General features: G+C 42.1%; 1 protein-coding gene across 14 annotated transcripts in view; it reads left to right on the plus strand.

The window, feature by feature from the left end:
- DGKZ (diacylglycerol kinase zeta) overlaps nt 1-21359 on the plus strand; it is a 142123-nt gene that overhangs the window by 110322 nt on the left and 10442 nt on the right. For 9 of the 14 annotated variants that reach the window (XM_020798737.3, XM_072986007.2, XM_020798758.3 and 6 more), the window contains 14 exons: nt 895-973; nt 1512-1567; nt 2465-2527; nt 2786-2859; nt 2994-3105; nt 3375-3574; nt 5567-5667; nt 6172-6251; nt 7767-7811; nt 8099-8168; nt 15187-15227; nt 16297-16478; nt 17484-17515; nt 19618-19661. In XM_020798737.3, coding sequence (XP_020654396.3) covers nt 895-973; nt 1512-1567; nt 2465-2527; nt 2786-2859; nt 2994-3105; nt 3375-3574; nt 5567-5667; nt 6172-6251; nt 7767-7811; nt 8099-8168; nt 15187-15227; nt 16297-16478; nt 17484-17515; nt 19618-19661 — 1179 coding nt within the window. Of the gene's footprint in view, nt 1-894; nt 974-1511; nt 1568-2464; nt 2528-2785; nt 2860-2993; nt 3106-3374; nt 3575-5566; nt 5668-6171; nt 6252-7766; nt 7812-8098; nt 8169-15186; nt 15228-16296; nt 16506-17483; nt 17516-19617; nt 19662-21359 lie in introns of all 14 variants that reach the window. The other 5 variants (XR_013543225.1, XM_020798729.3, XR_002301044.3 and 2 more) reach the window with 4 other exon arrangements.

Here is a 21359-nt window from a genome sequence, read left to right on the forward strand (position 1 = left end):
TGTTTTTTGAGAGAGAGAGTTGGTGGTTCTTCAGAGTTCTATGTAGTCTTTTGTTTACACACTCATAATAATAGAATAACAGCAGATTGTACATCCCAGGTAAGAATGTGAGTAAGTACAAATGTCCAGGTCCTGTCTTGGTGTTAATTATAAAGGGTGTGATGGCATGTTGGAGTAATCCAAAATCCAGCAGGATTGATGCTTTCTGCGGAAATCTGTAGCTTGTGTCCAACAAAATTAGCATCTGGACTTTCTCTTTTCATTTCTGTTTATTCCTAACATGTGATGTGTTATTTGGAAATGAAACTGAAGATGCATTCAATGTTAAAGTCACTTCCAAAGGGTCGTCCCAAAGAGAGAATTGGGGTATGGGTGTGCTTTAATCCTTTTCCGACCCACAGTTTTCCATGTTGTAATTTGTCCAGCTCGTGAGCTCCTTAATCCCCCACCTGGAAAAATTATAGGTCTCTCACTCACTCCCTTTATCTACCAGTGCAGCGTCACTCTCTCTTCACTTTCACTTCACTCTTCACTTCACTTCACTAAGCCAGAAAGGACAAGGATCCAGGACACAGATGGTGGCTCTCAGCTCTCCAAGGATTATCTCCACACTTAGAGGCTGCACAAATTGAAATGTATCCATTACCTTGGGACAAGCAACGGCCAAAGTCATATCCACCATGTGTGTGCTGGATCCTAGTCCACCACAGTATCCAAATCAGAGGAGATGCAGGCAATTTTGTCTGCAAAGTGGCCTGCAAATTCTTTACAGGAGAATGTCAAGGGAGTCCACATTCCTTTCTTGTATATCAGGTACTTACAAATATCAAAAGACTAGTTGAAAAGTTGCCTTCATTATGGTTCCAAAATGCTGCTTCTTTTTGTCTATTTCAGCTCCCTCTTGATGTTTTCAATAATTATTTCAGTCTTGGTTTTGATGCTCGTGTGACGCTGGAATTCCATGAGTCCAGAGGTAAATGGCATCCTGTCACAGCCAAGAAGCAGGAAGATGGGGAGATGTGAGAAGGCATAGCTGTGGCTTTTTGTGGCAGGGCGAGATGATGAACTGGAGGTGGAGAAGTTATAACTTGCTTAATGAACATAGGAGGGTTGCAAGAGGGAAACATAATGATTGAAAGGCAATTGTTTTGGCAACAAAAGTCTTTCCATTCAACCTAAGATGTGAAGGATCATTTTATTCTTAATGCTGAAGCAGTCCTAGTGCACTAATCCTGTGACACAACATACTGTCATGAATGTGTAGAGGCAAGTTATTGTCATCTTTGGAGTATATAGGGAGCAAAGCTAGTCGCCATGCTGCTTGGGAGATCTGGGGGTTGCAGTCCAGAAAAGTAATTTTTACAACCTCTGCAAGTGCTTTCTTCACGGATATGTTATTTTTCTGTGTCTGTAGAAAAACTGCAGCATAGAATACACTGCAGCCGTGCTGTGGGAGTGGGTGGGCAATGCTTGCTGAGAACATGTGACTGATAATGGCCCTCTTTCTTCAGAGGCTAATCCGGAGAAATTCAACAGCCGATTTCGGAATAAAATGTTCTATGCTGGGGTGAGTTCACATGCTGGATGTTCTGTCAAAACTAGTCTAAACTTCTTTTCACATGCAAAGTATCTGGCTGTACATTCCATTAGAGTGCCTAGGTTATTACTCCTAGATGTACTTATAATTATGAGAAGAATACATTTGCAGCCATGGGGTTTCACCATTTAAAATCTACACAGCAACGTCAGTGGAGACTGTTGGACAGAGGAGAGGTAGAAATGCTGATTTATTGTCAATAGATAGAAAACACTGCCAAGCCTTTTTCAAAAAAAGTAGTTTGAAAAGTTCTGATGAAATCAGTGCTAGATCTAAAGATCTTTGTGGAACCTTTTCTGAAAAATGTACACATGGAGGTAATGGAGATTTTGGACAAAAAGACAAAAGAAAATCTAGAAACATACAGCTGTAGGGGGTGTATTAGGAAACACAGTAGCTACTTCCCCCACTCCTTGCTTTAAGTGTAGTTTTTCTGCCTCTAGCCTCCAGTCCATGAATGTAACAAGGGAACATTTTCATCTCATCACAAGACGCGAGATGCCCGACAAGAATGTTGTCTTGATATAGCAATGTCACATATAGTACACATTCAGAGTTGTCCAAGTCAAGTGTGTGTAGTGATCTGTGCGCTGTTCCACGTAACAGTGTCAGTGTCAATGAGAAGACTATCAGTGTAGTAGGAAGCAGTTAGGAGTGTTCATGCTGCACCATTCCTGCTCAAACTGCTCTCCTTGCTATTCTGTTTTGTTCATTTGAGACATGAAGACAATTGCACATATGCAAACATAATAAAAGTGGTGACATTGGCTCAAATGCATCTTTTTTCTCCACTTCCATTTACATCTGGGTTGGAATAATGCAAAGTGATCCTCTGTGGGACTAACTAGGTTTTATTTCTTCTGGCAGACAGCATTTTCTGATTTCCTCATGGGGAGCTCCAGAGACTTAGCAAAGCATATCAAAGTGGTGGTGAGTATGTCAGGGAGCTGATTGCGCACTTTGAGGCCTCAAAATGCCCAATCACGTGGGTGGAATGTGAAGGTTGGTCTGCTGCAGTATTAGGATAAAGGTACCATAGAAAGCACTGGATGAACAAGTTGCCTGGGAGACAGGGAGAGTTTGTTTTCCCTACAGAGAAGAGAGTATGTTTGAGATTTTTCCTTGTTGCAGCAAGTCTTGTCAGCTGTCTGTTGCCTTCCCCCCCCCCACCTTTCTCCTTTAAATTAGTGTGACGGAACAGACTTGACCCCCAAGATCCAGGATCTGAAGCCTCAATGCCTTGTCTTCCTAAACATTCCAAGGTGGGTGGTTGCTCTTCCTGCAAAACAGCCCCTCTTTTTCACTATCTCTCATCCTCTGACTTCCACTGGCCAGGATTCAAAGTGTGCTGTTGTCTATCCCTAACAGTCTTCCCTTTGCCCCCATCTATGTGCAGGTATTGTGCGGGCACCATGCCTTGGGGCAATCCTGGAGAGCACCATGATTTTGAGCCCCAGCGCCATGATGATGGTTGCCTTGAGGTCATTGGCTTCACCATGACATCCCTGGTAAGTCAGTCAAGCAACTAACGGCTGGTGAGTCAGGTGCAAGAAGTGAACCCGTTACACATAATGACTTACTACCTCATTCTGCCTGTGCCAACTGAGACTGTTGAGGACATTCCTGGGAAAACAGGGACTAACTAAGCAATTACTGTCCACAATTGGTGAGAACAGTGGCAACTTCTTTATATGACCATGTTCAGTTCCCATATAATCAACAAGTGGCGGATGAGTGTCTGTCTTCTTTCTCATTCACGCTGCTCCTTCTTTTACAGGCAGCATTGCAAGTTGGTGGCCATGGGGAGCGCCTGCATCAGTGCCGAGAGGTGCTGCTCACCACTTCCAAGGCCATTCCCATGCAAGTGGATGGAGAGCCCTGTAAGCTGGGTGCATCTCGTATCCGTATTTTCCTGCGCAACCAGGCCAACATGGTGCAGAAGACCAAGAGGCGCAACTCCATGCCCCTGCTGAATGAGTATGTTCTGACTGATATGGGGGGGGGGGGGCATCTCCAGAGCTGTGGTGCAAGAAATGAAGTTTGCCTCAATTGTTAAAAGAATTAATTCTTACATTTTGGTGATCTTCTGCTCTGCTAACATGGCAGATTCCTGTTCCTTTACCAGGAGCACTTGGTAATCTCAAGGGTTATTTGAGCTTAGTTGAGTTGAATTTCTCTCTCAATGTATTTCAAAGATTTCTGCTAGACGTCACTGTATCTGAAGCCATCAGAAAGCTATATCTAATCATTTAAAATTCATAAAATCTAGTAAACTGCCAAGAGTTAAAAATCTCTAGCACCAGTACAAGGAGTTCACTAGCTACTTAAAAAACTATTATGAACTCCATAAAATATCTCCTTTCCATCCTCTCTACTCTCTGTTTAATGCACAATCTTTTGAAATGGAGATAAGAAAGGAATAGAGGTCATGGAAGCCCACAGGAGGGGATTCTGAAGAAATAAAGAGTCCCTCAGTGCCCCACTTGGTTTGGGAGAAGAATTGTATCACTTACTCAGAAAAATTAATAATTGGCACAAGCTCCAAGGTGCATAGCTTCCTACATTATGTTAGGGAGCATCCACATGGCCAGATTCATATTATTATCTATGGCATACAAGTCACTGACAATCAGTGCAGAATTTTTCTCCCCAATCCATTTTTTTCTTCTAAGGGTGGTGCTTCTACTTTTTTGGAACTGAATAGATTCGTATCAGTTCAGGTGGTGCCGTCACCTGAGCTGACATGGAGGGGTTTGTACGTGTATTATTTGAAGCCATTCTAGCTTGCTCCAGCAGCCGTGAAACCTGCTATCACTTAAATCCTCTCTTCCCCTCACTTGGTGCCTGGATCTGCTTGTTTTCCCCTTTCCTCCCTTTTATTTTCTTTTAAAGACTTGCTTTTCCAGTAGGATAGCTTGGTGACCTTAAGGAGGGGTGGGGGAGAAGGAATTGGCAGAAAGAGAAAGAGAGAAAAGGAAGTTATGAATCAGTCTTGTTTCCAGCTTGTTAAAGTAGCTCTGCTCTATGTCTGCTGAAATTCTAGAGGGCCAGAACAGAGCTGCCTTAAGCCAGAAACAAGGCTGATACTTTGCTTCTTTCTGCTCATTCCTCCCTGTTTTTCCTCCTTTCATCACTCAGTTGCCTTAGCACTTGTACAGCAAGCAGAAAGAAAGAAATGGAACAGGAAAAGAAGCAGGTCGAGGCAACAGGAATGGGGAAGAGAGGATTCAAAGTGTTAATACAAGGCTGAATTCTTCCCCTCTCTCTGCTGTCTCCTGTGTGGTCAGGTGATGCAAATTAACCCTGAGAAACCTGAATTCTCAGCTGCAACTTCACAGCAGGTCCTTTTGCATTTTTCTAGCTGTGTAATCACTCCCTTTGGAGAAGTGAGAAGATGAATTTGTATTATGTCTCCAAGCACGATATAGGTAGTCTGAAAGGGGCAGGTTTGGAAGAGTTTTGTGTCTCCCCTGTGGAGTAATCAGTGTTTGAGGTGCAATCATTATTTCATAAAAGAGAATATTCTCAAAAAAGCTGAGAGTTGTGGCACCCTTTCCTTGCTTACAGTGTGAACAGTGAACACTCCATGCTTACAGTGTGAACAGTATTCTGTTCGCACTGTAAGCATGGAGTGGCTGTTAGGCCAGACAAAGGAGTGGAGTCAACAAATGCCCACAGGCAAGTTATTAGTTTAATACTATTAAGAGATGTTGTTATTTTGAAACATTTCCTGATGCTTTCTGGGACTTTATTAGGCTTCCCTTTCTCCCCTTCTCCATCCACAACAATATCCACTTTCCCATTTTAGTGGGCCTTCCGTAATTGTTGAGAATCAGTGTGGTGGACAGAGTGTTGGACTGGGACGCCTTTAACATCCCATGTACTTTAAGGTGGGTAGTTCAATCTGCCGACAGCACACTTTGGGCACACACCCTAATTGTTCTTTAATGTTTTCTTCCTACTATGCAGTCAGCAGCCGGTTCCAGAACGTCTTAGAATTCGTGTGAGCCGAATTGGCATGCGTGACTATGAGGCACTTCATTATGACAAGGAGAAGTTGAAGGAGGCCTGTGAGTAGATGGAAACTTAACCCAGGCTGTTGGGGCCTCTGTAGATAAGGGGAGCTTGCAGGGATATCCTAGGGCCCTGGGCCATGGCTGTGTAGCTAAAGAGACTTGGTTACAACAAGACAGTGTGGAAAAGCAACTGGCATCAAAAAACGTGCACCTTTTTACCTTCTGCGTTTTTGCTCAGCCTGTTCATATTTAATTAATGTAACACAGTAACATCCTACCAAATGGTATCTTGTTTGAAATAGCTCCCACATTAGAATTTCCTGCTTGTGAGATGCTAGTGCATCTGGTTTAGCATTTTGCCTGATGAGCTAAATTTCTGCATGCCCAGAAGACTTCTCCAGGGAGTACTCTGAAATTAGGAGTTCCTGTTAAGAAAGTGTATATGTGGGCTGCACACATTAATTGTCTCCTGCCTCTAGTTAAGTGAAAATTTGGGAGGGTGGGTCGTTATGAATCTGGGCTGCAGGCTGAAATATATTTTCTGATATAACTTTTCAGCTGTTCCTCTGGGAATTATTGTTGTACCAGGAGACAGTGACCTGGAGTTGTGCCGGACTCACATTGAGAGGCTGCAGGAAGTAAGAGTCTACACAATCATTTGGAAGATGGGGTGGGGGGGAGAATGTACCCTTGACATAATCTTAGTGCTATTTAAGTGGCATATGACTGGAATTAAAGCAGAAGTTTGTTTCAGTTCTTGCTTACCATGAACATAAAGGGTAGTCTTTCTAGTGGGTTTATGCTTTAGTGTAGTGATGGCCAATATCCAGCAATTCAAGGATTGCATGTGGTCCCTTCAACCTTGAAAGGCCATATCTAGTCTCACATCCCATTCATGCCCCCCTGAATACTTTTTTTAAGGCTTTCTAAAATTGTGGAGGAAGGATTTCATGCCCTCTATTGATCTTTAAAAAAAAATAGAATTATGTTTCAGCAGGCAGGAAGACACCTTTTAAGTCCAAATTTTGTTTAATAGAGTACTTGGGGGGGACACATTAAATCCCTGATAATGGACTTTGACTAATATTCCTATCATAGCAAGTTGGCTTAGAAGTTCATACACACACAAAAATTGCATTAGAGTGCTCGTGCCCATTATCTGAGTGAAGATGGGGGAAGAAGTGATTTCTTATCTAAATTTTCTTACTTGGGATGGGGGGGCAAGCCTAACTTCAAATATAACTTTCTTTTAAAACTTAAGGCTTCCTTTTTCCATTTTTGGAATTTCCCTGTTTTTAAAAAAACATTGGAAGACAACAGTGTTCCTAGGTAGTGTTGGGAAAAGAGTGCCTTTACTGAACAATTTAAGATAAGAGAGTTTCCTTTTAAAACTGCCCTACAAATAAAGCAAACAATCAAGACCTTGAATTGACAATTTCCCCCCATGTAGTTCTAGTTGGTTCTCTTGCAGTTTAAATTTATCTGTTAAATGGAGAATTCCAGTGTACTATAGATGGTATTCATGAACTAGCTCCCAATAAAATGTTCAGAATTGTTCTCCAAGACAAGGTATGTTCTTCTAAAGCTAATTCTAACCAGTGTGAAGTCCGAAAATCATACTTTTCACTCCATGATTGTCACTCCACATTGTGCATTTGAGTAAAAAGCACTTCTCAGTCTTGCCACCTTCTGAAAGCTTGAAGTCTCTATTTGAGTAAAAAGCACAAATAGAGACTTCAAGCTTTCGGAAGGTGGCAAGCCTGAGAAGTAGAACTGCAGCATCAGTGAACATTAGCTGTAATTAGGAGGGAAACGTTCCTAAAAGTCTGAAATAAAAGCACCATTCACAATATTCATTTCAAGGAAACAGCAGTGATTAAATATACTTCCTGAATGTGCTGGTGTAGCCTGATGCACACTCGAACTGCAATCTCATGATTTCTTAACATATGATTTCACCATCTTTCCCCCACTTCCCCCCCCCATTTTACTCTCTGCACCTGGGATGGCCCTTTGCCTACAGTGACATGTGGACTCCATTCTTGCATTACACAAACTAATGCAAGTCCATTGGAGCCAGCTGCAGATCCCTGTGGGAAAGATGCAGATGTGTCATATGTGTTGCAATAATCCAGCTCCTTCCCTTTCTGCAGGATTTCTCTTCATGCCCTTCCAATGTTCAGAGCCTATTTCCTCAGGTGTGTATCCTCTCCCTCTCTTGGTTGCTGGAAGCCCCTTCTTTCCCTTTTCCTGCTTCTGTCATACATGAGGCATGTGCATCAGTATCTCTCCAGTGCCATTCAGTGTGCCTCTGCTGAACCATATGTACATGCTCTAGCCTTCATGTTTCTCTCAAAAAAACGTAGATTGCATTCACTTGTGCAGGAGCATGCTGGAAGAAATGTATGAAACTATGACATGGATGGAAAGGCAGTTGGAAAATCTGTTTTGTTGTATTGTAATGTTTTGTTTTATTGTAATGCAGGAAGGGGATGGAGCCAAGCCAAAGACACTGTCATGCCAGAAGCTATCCCCCAAGTGGTGCTTCCTTGACTGTGAGTACATATGTTTATAGATGTGCAAATATACACTATCTTTGTAGTGATAGCCAATAGGCTGGAGGTGGTGCATCACTACTATTTTTTGCCTAAAGTTACCATATCAGATACATTTGCTGTGAGTGCATGCATGTGGTCCTGGAGGATGCTTCTATAGTAATTGTTCTTTTTTATTCCAAACCCAAACAAGACTGAGAGGTTCCTTTGGAGATGCCAGTCAGGCTTCATCCAACTCCTCTAGTCGATACCTCTGCCTAGTATGCCTCCTTGTATTACTACCATATTGAATTAACTTGGTTGGTGAATAGGTTAACAGAAATGTCTTAGCTTGGAAATTCAGTTCAGAGGGTTGGGCACAGGGAGAGAGATTTGAGAATGTTCTATGTCCATCTGCACTAACCTCTGGGTGCATCCCCCTCTCCTTCGGCCAGTTGAATTTAACTTGAAATGGGCTGACTATCCTGTCTCCTGGTGTATACTTTTCCTTTACGTGAAAATGCAAAAGACTTTACAGTTTCCAGTTGCTTTTTTCCCCACTCAATATTAGCACTGTGGACAACGGCTGGGGAGAGAGTGATGACTAGGTCTGTGAACAGTATGTACAGTATTTGAGCCAGGTAGGATTTCAGTGGAAACTCATGCCCACCCATGAAAAACATAATATCCTCTAGTAGTACTGGCTTGCTGCAGACAGCACTTTACAGGCCTACAGTAGCACAGTACAATGGTGCCCCACTTGACGATTACCCCGCTTGACGCTGAAATTGCTTAACGATTAGGTTTTTGTGATCGCTATAGCGATCGCAAAATGATGTTTCAATGGGGAAAATCTGCTTTACGACGATCGGTTCCCTGCTTCGGGAACTGATTTTTGGCTTCACGACGATCTTTACAGCTGATCATCGGGATCGGGTTTTCAAAATGGCCTCCCACTGTTTTCCGGACCCATTTCCGGAAGACAGCGATCAAAAATGGCTTCCCCTATGGTGGATCTTCGGTGGACGATAAGGTATTTCGTCCATTGGAACACGTTAACTGGTTTTTAATGCATTTCAATTGGTTTTTTTTACTTTTGCTTGACAACGATTTTGCTTAACAGCGATTTGAATGGAACGGATTATCATTGTCAAGCGAGGCACCACTGTATCTGTCTCAAGTGTTGTAAACCTAAAGTTGTGCAGTCGATGCTTTTCCCTAGACTAAAATTTCAAGAGAGGTCCCTCTCTTCTGTTATAACAATACCACTAGGTAGTTTGGAAATGTTACTTTTTTGAACTGTAGTTTCCAAATCTAGGCAAAGACCTTTCATTTTAGGCAGGCTTTTCCTTAGTGACTGGCTGTTGGGGGGGGGGGCACAGAGTGTTGAACGGATCGTTGTGCTCTGTTGCTTTTAAATGTGTTCTTAGTATTTCCCAGTAGCCCAAACAACTTTTTCCCCCAAGCTTAGCCTGTGTGTCATTTGGACTTGCTACTTTAGGGTTCTAGAGGGCAGTAGTAGACTGCAACAGAAACTGCTATAGCCCATCATTTATTTTAAAAATAAATGAAGCATTTATTTAGAAGCATACCTAAGAAATTGTTAGGTTCATTATCGGGCATCTTAAGTAAAGCTGGGAAATTCCCCTCTCTGAAAAAGTAAGAGAACCACTAGTCATCAGTTTAGATAATACAGTATTAATGATGGTTTGACTCATACAGAACTTAGAAAATATACTTTCTTGACTACAACTCCCAGATTCTTTCAGCCAGCGTATCCACTTGGATGTGCTGACTGTGGGTTGTAGTAAGAAGAAGAAGAAGCTTTTCTAAGCTCTGTGTTCTGTTACAGTTAAATCTGTGCCTAAGGAAGGAGAATGCTAAACAGGACATATTCCCCTTTCTCTGAGCAGGACATACTGTATAAAGCAGTGATCCATGCCCTCACAGCACTCTGAAGCATTGTGGCAGCATCTGAAAATGTTTACATCTCTTGGCCCTGTGTTCACACAAGGGACTTGGTCCTCTGTCGGCTGCATAGTAAATCCTCTGGTTTTCCAGCAGATGGCTCTGTCGGAGCAAGTGTGAGGCAACTGTGGCTGTTTCACTAGGCTCCTCCAAGCACTGGTTCCTGGGGCCAGTGAATATATTCTGCATTCAGAGTTACCTTTTGTGCGTCAGATTCAATTACCGCTTTAGCACTGGGGAAGTAATGAGACCAGGAGAAGGGAGAGTGGGGCTGGTTTTGTTTTGGTTTTTACCCTTGCTGGGCCTGTGACCCAACCGGCTGTGTTTTGCAAGAGCCCCCCAAGAGCTCGGCAGGGCAACAGAGGCCTGTTTACAAACACAGCTTTGTTCCAACTCCTTTCTCAGCCCCTCTTCTCCCCCTTTCTACCCCTACCACCACCTGAAGGGCCAAGGCTGAGCAGTTCACTTTTACTAGCACATTTCTTGCTGTTTCTCAGTTTTACTTTGAGCAAAACCCAGAGACTCTCCCACAGGCAGGGACAATAGGGGCTTTTGTGCCCCTGTAGCCATGCTGGAATGAATTCCCAAACACACAGGGGGCAACTTCCGTGGCCTATTGGGCCTGCTTGCAGCACTGAGCTTCAAAACAGCGACAGGCCTCCCTCTTTGCAGCGGGCCTTAGAGGCCTAATGAAAGAGGAGACCCTGGTGCAGTGACATTCAAGGGTGGCAAAGAGAGAGTTCGGCGGCGCAGGAAGCTGAAGCAAATTGGCCAAAGTCAATGCAAGGGGGTTATGGCAGGCCATAGTTTCACCTCAGCCTTTTTCCATCCTTGGGGTCTAGAGAAAGTTCTCCATCCTTCCTACAAATATCTTTTATTTCCCCTAGTAGGGTCACTCCGATTCCCTAGCTCCCAATTTTCTATTTTTAGTCCTTACCCCTTTTTCCAAGGCTGCTAGAGTTTCAAGAATTGTAAGGTGCTGGCATTGCACCAGTATCAGCTACTACCTCATTAACATCCCCATTTTTTTCATCTCATCCTTCAGTCTCCAGAATAAGAGGAAATTGCTCTTTCAAATGCATATTGTTATCTGCAATCTCTGACCCAGACATATACAGTGTGTGTGTGTGTGAGTGAGTGAGTGAGAGTGTGTGTGTGTGTGTGAGAGAGAGAGAGAGAGAGAGAGAGAGAGAGAGAGAGGTTATGGGATCTGGTCTAGAAGAAGCAGCCTCTTCCGTGCCCTCGTATGAGGACCTCATTCCCAGATACTGCCACAACAAATTATTGTCTCCTTTTTTGCCAGTTTCCCAGCAGCATGTTCCAAATTGAGGAAAATGTGTCAGTGGAAAAGGCTGGAGTGGCATTCAAGGGCAATGCAGGCTCATTAAAATGGTTGAATTGCTAGCCTTCATCAACAGCTCTGTGGCTGTAAATCTCTCCCCAGGACAGGATAAACGAGGCTCTTTCACTCCTCTAATCTGCTCTGGCTTGTGTCATGGACACCCTTCCCTTCCCCCACCACTCCTGCTCTATTTCCAAAGAGAATTCCCCAGTCTTTGTAGAGGCCAGCCATAGCAACTTGAGCCTGGCCATAGGCCTCCTTGTCGAAACTGAAGTTGATATATTAAGGCCAGACCAATTGCAGATTATTTTTTAAAAATCCATAAATAGTCACTTAGTATGTATCACAGTCTGATCGTGTGCTGTAGTGGATAGGATGACAGACTAGGACTCAGGAGGCCTGGGTTTGAATCTCCACTCAGGCCTATCACTGGCGGTGTCTTGAAAGCCCTATTAGGGTTACTGCAAGTCGGTTCCAAGTTGATGGTACATAAATGTACCAAATTGTCCTTATAGTATAACCGTATATAACCTCAAACTCTGGTTATGGGGTTTAAAACTTGGATCATTGTATTACAAAGGGGCAAAAGCTCCTATGCCTATACACAAATGGACCAAGTGCACAGAGAGTGTCAGAACAGCTACAAAACAAATATGGAAAATTTACTTCTGCTGCTCAGTGGCTCAAATCATGTTGCTTTGCTATGGAAGTGGAAAGCAAACCACATAACATTCACTTCTAGCTATCAATTTCAAAAGTCACCACTGCATTTTGGGGGGGGGGGTAGGTTCTGCAGGGTTACTCGTGTTCAAGAATCAAGTGGAGACTTGTTAATTGCTGGGTAAAAGCAAGTGGATTGCCTTCTGCCTGTGTAAGAAAACAACATGATTTCAGCCATTCTCTAATAAATATTTTTCATTTCTGAGGGGGAAAAGATACGTTGAGAAAGAGGGGGGGGGGGAAACTTAATTGTCTTTCTGTATATTTTGTGGGATTCATCTGAGGCCTGACACTTGGAACAGGGCCATTGCTGCTCGAATGGAAGGCCTTGCCAAATGACCAGTTTATAGCACCGTATGTGTGAGGTTGTTATTCATTTGTTGTGCATTCCTTCAGTGTAGCATTTTCTATTGTGAAGAGGAAGCAGCTGCATCTTGAAAGATGGGCTTGTTCCAGGTTGATGTGTTTACTGGGTGTTGCAATGACTTTGGAGACTTCAGTTCTGCAAATTTTTGCAGGTGTTTGTTTGACCATGGTTTAGCAGCATGTGGTACAGAAGTGAAGGGCGTTAGTGGCCCTCCTTTGCAGGAGCTGAAGAATCCATAGGTTTAACTGTGGCATAGAACTCTCTTCCTGGCTTACCTCTCCAGCGCTGCGCTGCAGCTGGCTTATCCCCTTAATAATCCAAAGACAAAAGCAATTCAAAGCATTTTAGCATGCATAACATGTGCATATTCCTTCTCCCTCAATTTTTTTATTAGATTATAAAACAGTAAGCACAAGCTATGTAATTTTATAATATTTAAGTAGAGTGTGCTGGGTGGTAGTAAATAGTGATTATGTGCTGGCCGGTAAAGTTGACTACCACTATTCAGCTGTGCCTCTGACATCACTGATGGCAATTGATATGTTTTCACTACTGACCTCTTCATATTTCCAGAGCCAGCATGCTTTTAGCTTCTGGGATGTATTGAATTTCATGGGATGCTATTGCAGTGCTTGCTGCTCCTGCAACAGTCCTTCTTTTAAAATATTCCAAATGTGCCGTGGCATCTCTTTCAGTTCTATGTGGACAAAGAAGTTTGCATATAAAATGACTGACTCTTTAAAAAAAAAAACCTATGACTTTGTGGGCATGAATAGAACTAGTCAAGAGGGCTAGATAGGTGGAGGATGACACCAATATGATAATGATTGAGTTTAGATTATAATCATTTCCTGAACCACTTTGGAATCTTCTGCTATTCTCATTGATATACTTTCCTTTTGGAATAAATAATCACTAATCAGACATTATATGCATTCCATATTCCGATGGCAATTTTTATATATATTTTAATTGTATTTTAATTGTTCTAAATTTTATTGTATTTTAAATGTTGTAAGCCGCCCAGAGACCTTTGGTAGTGTGGGTGGCATATTAAATAAATAAATAAATAAATAAATAAATAAATAAATAAATAAATAAATAAATAAATAAAATATTATAATAATAGTAGTAGTAGTAGCCGGGTAGGTGGGGCTCGTCAGCCATGGAAGGCAGCCCATCTAGGAGAAGGAAAACTCCTATTTCAAACCTCCACTGCCTTGTGGCTATATCCACTCATGGAAAAGGCTTCAGGAGTTAACCTCGAGGCACAATCCGGAGCTGGAGTCCCGAAGGCAGCATGTGTCGTTCTGCCAACTCCTGCGACATTGCTGGAACCAGTTGTATTGGCTCTTGCCTTTCCATTGGATCATTTCAGCAATGTGGAGAGGGGGGATCTGCTGCTTGGGTAACAGCCTATCCTCCATATTACCTTACCCGGGCTTCATGCTCTGGAGAGGACACTCCTCGATTCAGAGCATGTTACCATAGTCTCTTGAGACTGAAGGATGCCTATAGGAGTAGTAATAGTAATAGTAATATAATTCCATGACTTCTTCCTTTCTAGTTGTTTACGTGAATTGCTTTGAGGGTGGCTAAAAAAATAAGTTATGAACCAGGGAGCATCTGTGCTTTAAAACTGCCTTCAGCCATGAACTCACTACATAGATACCTTTTAAGCACACGACTGTTCTCTCTGCCTCATCTCTCTATTTTGCTATACAGTGGTGCCTCGCAAGATGATTGCCTCGTGGGGCGAAAAACCCGCAAGACAATTGGTTTTCGTGATCCCTATGGTGCTTTGCAAGACATTTTTTCCTATGACCGTGCTTCGCAAGACTTTTTTTTTAGCCCGATGCTTCGCAAGACAAATACATTTCATTTGTCTTGCGAAGTTCCCATAGGAACCTCGCAAGATGATTTTTTTCACAAGATGACGATTATCACTGAATGAATTAAAATAGTCTTGCAAGGCACCACTGTATTTCAAAGGGGTGTAGTAAGAATTACTGCAGAAATGTATATAAAGTATTTAAATACGCTAAAGCAGTGGTTCTTAACGTGGGCGATAATGCCCCCCAGGGGGCGATTTCATTTTTCAGGGGGGCGGTAGAACGAAAAGGTGCGGTGTGGGGGCGCTGGAGCAGAAGGGGGGCGGTAGGGGGGCGCTGGAGCAAGCCAAACCTGTGAAGATGGCTGCAGCCTTTTTACAGTGTGCATGAATATATATTTTCCTCCAATTTTAATTTAGTTTCAGACTTTTTGTCTTGAAATTTTTAGTTCCTGCATTTGTTTTTATGCCCTTTTTATATTTCTTTTTGCGTCTTAAAATTCACTTGCAACTAAATCATTAAATGTTACTTTTCGGGGGGCATTTCAATTTCTTGGAATTTAATAGTGTTTTCAGGGGTCATTGGATTTAAGTGTCTTAAATAAATAAATAAATAAATAAATAAATAAATAAATAAATAAATAAATAAATAAATAAATAAATAAATAAATAAATAAATAAGATATCACCGCGGGGAGGGGGGCAATGATAACTTCCTCAGTGGCTCAAGGGGGCGTTTCTTTCAAAAAGGTTAAGAACCACTGCGCTAAAGCACTATATGAAAAAGTATTTTTCCCTCTTTTTCTTGCAGCAACTACAGCAGATCGCTTTTACAGAATAGACCGTGCCCAGGTGAGCTCTGGTTTCTTCCTCAGAGTCTGTGTACTCTGAGATTGTCTGCATGCTCCCTGTAGAAATAGCTGTGTGTGCTGCTTACATCTTGGTTTTCATTTCCTTTAGAATGTCTCAAGCCCTGTGATTATAATTTATTGAATAAAGAGTTTCAGTCTTGAAGTCAGAGATACTTGTTTCCTGTCATCAAAAATTCCTAGACCTTTCTTTCCATTTCCTTTTCTTCTTGATCCACTTGGGTGGAAAAATGTTTGCTGCAGCATGTCGCTGTGGGTCTCGAGAACAATGCTCTGGCAACAGGGAAGGCTTATGAAACTTTATGTGTGCTTGTTTGAGGTCTAAAATAAAAGTAATTAGTTACTGTCTCCAGTGAAGCACAACGTTTATTTGTAGCATTAGTGTACTATATTTGTAATAGTTGGGTGGGATTTAAGCCTCTTACCCTCAAGACACCTGGACCCCTGAATGTTTGAACAACAGTGACAACAGCAATAAAAGTCAAACATCTCAGATCTGCAATATTAAAATACAAAGTATTGTTTTTTCCATAATTTTCTGGGATTTTAATGTAAAAACTGAAATAGTCTGCTTTACTTACTACTTTATTGTTGAAGATTAGGAAAGTATGATTGGTTGTCCTGGTCAAGTACATAGCAGAGCTGAATATATGAGATGATGTATAAGCAGAACTGGAACTATCCAAGACATGTAGTAGAATCCCTCTTTTCGATTCTGTAGACAGTCATCCTGTACATATAGAACAACTTATAGTATTTTTTTTTCATATATTTGAAGCTTTTCCCACCACTGCATCTGGGATCAAAATACAGCTTCTTTACAAGTGGGAAAATTAAGTTTCTGAGGATTCTGTTCAAGTGATTGTTTCAAGGCCTATATTGTGAATTTCTGGAAATGGAGGTCAAAATGTTGCCTGTTTTAAGGTGCAGTCTACTCCATCCTGAGGATTGTGCAGTCATCTACATGGGGGTGCTGAGAGTTGTAGCCCATTACATTTGACTGCAGGTGGCTCATACAGTGTAAATAAACGATTGACTTATACCTTTTTCAGGAACATCTTAATTACGTGACAGAGATCTCCCAGGATGAGCTCTTTGTGTTGGACCCAGAACTGGTGCGCACCCAGACAGTGGGCACATCACCTGCCATGCCTGACCTTGTCGATGTGCCCTCAACACCTACAAGTCAACATCCTGATCACCCAGTTTCTCCATCATCCACACCAGTCTCCAGGTGAGGCTGTGTGCTTGGGGCCTGGAGGTAAGGAAGACCAGGCTAGGTTAAAGGCAGGACCCCAAGGAAGAATTGGGGCAGGACAGAGGATCTAAGTTAACATCTGTGTGCTTTGACTCTTCCTCTTCCATTTGCTCTCTGATTAAAATGGAGTGTGGAGAGAATACTTGGGAATGAACGGCTTTTCTCCCTAAGCATTGGCTTCTGTCCCTTAGTGATGAAACATCTGTATCCGTTGCAGGCAGTGTGCAGTCTGTGGGCAGCAGGCATCCCTCAGCACCTCTGAGATCCTCCCAATACTCTTCAAATCTCAAAAATTAAAAAAAATTGAAACATTTTTCTCAGAAAATCCTTTTTGTCCTTTAAAGAGCATGAGGGTAATGTTGCCGTATTTTGAATCCTCATCACCCCTATAGCCCCTCCCCACCCCTCCGATGTTTTAATATTAAAAAGAGGGTACCAGCGGGCACATGGGGCATTTTTTTTTCCTTTTTTCAAATTACCCATTCTTGTGTTGAATAGTTTTTGTGGATGGTGGGGTTTGCAGGAACTTGCACAGCCCTGCATATGCACTAGGGCATCTGGAGCCTTGGAAGTTGCCCATCCCTTATCTATACATTAGTACCTCTGTTTTAATCATCATGGAATGGCAACCAACTCAGGAGTATAGGGTGGTAAATTTAAGGGAATTACAAGCCTGGACTCCAAAGTGGCTAGAACGCAGATGTAGGAAGCGAAGGCATCAGTAAATAGATCTAGTTTAATGGAGCAAAGTAAGCAACAGATCTAAAACATGAATTCACTGCTGCCTTGTTGGATTTTCATTCCATCACACAAGTACAGCAGAAAAAAAGTCTGGGCCTGTTCTATTCCTAGTCCTTTCAAGCTTGGCAGATGGAGAGAGTTTATCAGGAATAGGAGTGGGGATTCAAGAGGCAGGAGGAGACACTTCAGGAATGACATTAACACTTAGCTTTGAAACTTGTCTTTATTTTTTTCTTCTAGCTCAGAAATGGGGAGCTGTCACTCTCTCCAAGGTGAGTATGACCTCCCATCATATTTTCTCTAACTCTTATTAGGTCATCAATATTAACACTAGTTTTCTATAATGGTTTGCACTTTCTCTCTCCTTCAGTCCCTGAACCTAAGAATACTTTAGTCTCTGTAAAACATGAGATTTGGATATATGCATAATGCATCTTAGTGTATGTCTGCAGATTTTATGCAGCATCGATCCCACAGGCTCTTCTCTACATTAATCCAGGGATGTTCATGTAATTCCTGGAGGAGAGGAAGGGTGATTTGCCACAATTTCACTTACTGTTCAAATGCATGCGGTCCTCCAGAATAACTGAGTTGGCTTGTCAGAATATGGTGGCTGCTTTCATAGCCATTCCTAGTCAAACATATCTTATCCAGCTTAAATTGTCTGGGATTAACATCTAATTATTCAGAAAGCTGACATCAACACTTGCTGGTATAATCCTTGGACTTCAGAAATGGAAAATCATACTGCAGTGTCTGTAGTAAAATATATCTGAATATGCAAACTGATAGAAAAAAACCTTGTGGCAGTGGTGCTTGCGTTACAATGCTTGTGTGAATAAAACCTTAGAAGATCAATTGCAGCTGGGCCAAATATGGAAACAGTACAACTTTACATGGAATCGCCTTTTAGCTTTAAATAGGCTATAGTTGGATATGTTTCTTGCTGAGGCTACAGGGAGAGACAAGAGGTCAAGGTGGAGATGTACATTGTACTTGGTAACTTAGTTCCCTGCTCCATGCTATAATACATGGCTGAGGAAGCCTTTCATATGTTCTGGCCTACAGCTGCTGAATTTCCCCCAACTCAGCATGGCCAGTGGCAAGGGACTGTGGGAGACGTAGTCCAAAACATCTGGAAGGCAAAAGGTCTCCCAACCTTTATGTCACAGGTACTGAGTGCTACTGAGGCCTGGTTAGAGAATTCCTTCTGGGGAGCAGCTGCAAGAATGACTAACAGGGTGTAATCTGACGTTCATTGGCTTAACAAGTTTCCTCAGCTCATTTATAAAATTTGGCAGGAAATACCACAGTGGTGAAGGGTTAATCTCCCACCTGGAGAGCACTGAGAAGTATGGATATAGGGAGCAGAGCCTGTCTCTACCAGGCACCACTAAGGATTCCTTGAGGTATTTGTATGCAAGGTCACAGGCCTCCCTTGATTGAGCAAATGGAAAGTGTTTCCTGGAGTTTGAGCAGAGATGGATTCCTGAAAGTATGAATGAATGACCAGGGCAAGCTATCCTTAACCAATGTCTCCTTGGGAACACCTGCTTTCCACATTCTTTGCTCACCTTCTCTGCTTTACCTCTTCATGTTGGCCATCCATTTCCCTATGAATTTGAAGCCATCCTTGCCAAATTTCTCTTCTCTGCTTGAACATTCCTCTCCTTCCTTTTTCCCCTCATGAAGCAGTCTTGATTTTTCCCTGGTATCCTTCTGGTTTCCCTTCATAGCTGATTTCATGATTCCCCATAGCCTGGGGATGCATTGAAACGAAGCTGTGAACTCTGCTTTTGGTCCCTTCCAAGCCCCTGTGGTAACTCTTACTTCTCCTCAGTGGATAAAATAAGGCTTGAAAGCAAAAGAGGAAAAGAAGCATGATACGTATCTGGGAGCCCAAGAAGATCAAGAAATTCTTCAAAAATGCACATTCCATATAGGGAGAGTGTACATATGGACTTCTGCACTCTTCTTCCTTCCTATTTACAATCAGTTTGTAAATAACAAGAGAGTGGCCCTTGAGAAGAATTTTGGAACATAAAGAGAAAGTGAAACTAATGGTTTCTAATCAAACCCTGGGATAGTATAAGTCATGCTACTTTCGTGCTATAGGATATTCTATAATAGCACACAACCATCCCATACTGTCTAGACATGATATTCAGCAAATTAAATCACAGGCAGTTTCCCCAGAGCTCTTTAGGAGACAGACATTTACTTGGATTTTTTAGCTAATCCCTGTCTCCAGTAAAAGTGGTGGTCAGACCATGAGTTGTTGTTTCTTTGACCTAAATTGCCCCATCTTCCCTCCACACCTCCTCCTCACCTCCTGCTTGGTTTTGTAACCCTGACCTGTCTCTCCTCCTTGCAGATGATGCTTTGATAGATGCTGTCAAGAATAACGATGTCCAAAAGGTAACAGCAACTGTGTGCTAAAACCCAAGTGGCAGAGTTGGGGAGGACACAGTAACCTCTACCACAGCATCGTTGCCTGACCCCTCCCCTTAGTGCTGGATGCGGTGCTGTAATTGGCTTTCCTTTTGCAGCCTCTTGGTGGTGCCGCCTGCTTGTTGATATCGCCCCTTTTGATAGCCTTCATCCTAGGATGACCCTCAGCAGTGCAGGCTTTGTACATTACCTTTTCGTGTGCAATGGACTTCCTGTCTAGCTCACTCAGAAGACTTTCCATTGTAGTTAGGATGGCACAGAGACATTTGGCAATTTCAACAGAATGATACTTATGGGGGAACTACCTTGGCCATTTATACTATAATTTGCATCAGTTTTTACATGAATGAAATTGAATTTAAAAACAGCAACTATACAGTATGAAACTAAGCCCAGGAAAGCCCAGTGGGGAATAATTTCTTTTCAGTGGGGAATCATCTTTTTTTGTTCAGGTGCCACAGTGGTCTTATTTTGCTCTGGCTGGGCTGGCACTGCTTTTTCTCAGCTTTCTGCCCTGTGTGATTGCCTGAACTAATACAAAGGGGCGGTTGCAAGGGTGTCAGTTCTCCTCAACTGTGCACCTATGGTCTCCAAACAATGTTCCTTTTTTTCTTTAATGCTTTCCAAAATTGGCGCTGTAACAAATTAGCGCCATGTCACTTCCTTAAGCTAAAAAAAGAGGCAAAAAGAAAGGGTGATCCCAGTGGAAATGGCCGATATTTCACTGCTTTCTGCCTCTGTCCCTACTGACTCCTGCAATACATTTGGATAGCTACAGTGATTTCACCTGCTGAAACCAGCTGGCACCTGATTTCAGGAAATGTAGATAGAAGTGGGTTTTCCTCACTGTGTAGTCACATTCCTAGTTCTCCAATGAGGCTGTTTAAATGAGGTATTCTTTAAGAGGTTGGATATGTGGTTTTGTGCTTTGTTGAATAGTTTCTGCAAGCCAATACAATTTTGAATAATGTTACGTCTCAGGTCTGCATTCTATCAGGCACCCATCCTGCATCCCCTGTGCCCTGCAATTCATAAGCATTGCTGACAGAAGGTTATTTCTTTTTAGGAAGAGTTTATTCATCTTCTGAAACCATACTGTAGATGTGTAGCCATAGTGACCCCTGCCCTAAAGTGTATTGAGATACCTCACTGCACCCACTCTGACATAATTCGGCATGGTTTAGCCTGTCATCTGTCCAAAGCGATTTCACCTTCATGTCAGAAGCCTCCTATAATGCTTCTGTTTTTCCCATGTCAGAATCAGATTTTGAGAGTATTCTGGAAGTCAAGGCTGGAGAAACAGTGGTCTTCCATATATTACTATTCTCCAGGTGCCTTTAGCTCTAGCCAGGCGTGTTCATGGTGAGTCATAATGGAAATAGTAGGCCCACCCATATCTGGTTTATCTAAGGTTCCCCATTCCCAGTTTAAGTCAGTGGCCTTGATACTGGCTGTTGAAATAGCAAGTGAGAGCACCAGGAGATTTCTTAAATAGTGCCCTTTATTATTTATTTATTTATTTATTTATTTATTTATGTATTTATTTATTTATTCCATTCATTCATTCATTCATTCATTCATTCATTCATTTATTTATTTATTTATTTATTTATTTATTTATTTATTTATTTATTTATTTATTTATTTATTTATTTATTTATTTAT

The sequence above is a fragment of the Pogona vitticeps genome, chromosome 1, assembly GCF_051106095.1.
Source record: "Pogona vitticeps strain Pit_001003342236 chromosome 1, PviZW2.1, whole genome shotgun sequence".
NCBI lineage: Eukaryota > Metazoa > Chordata > Lepidosauria > Squamata > Agamidae > Pogona > Pogona vitticeps.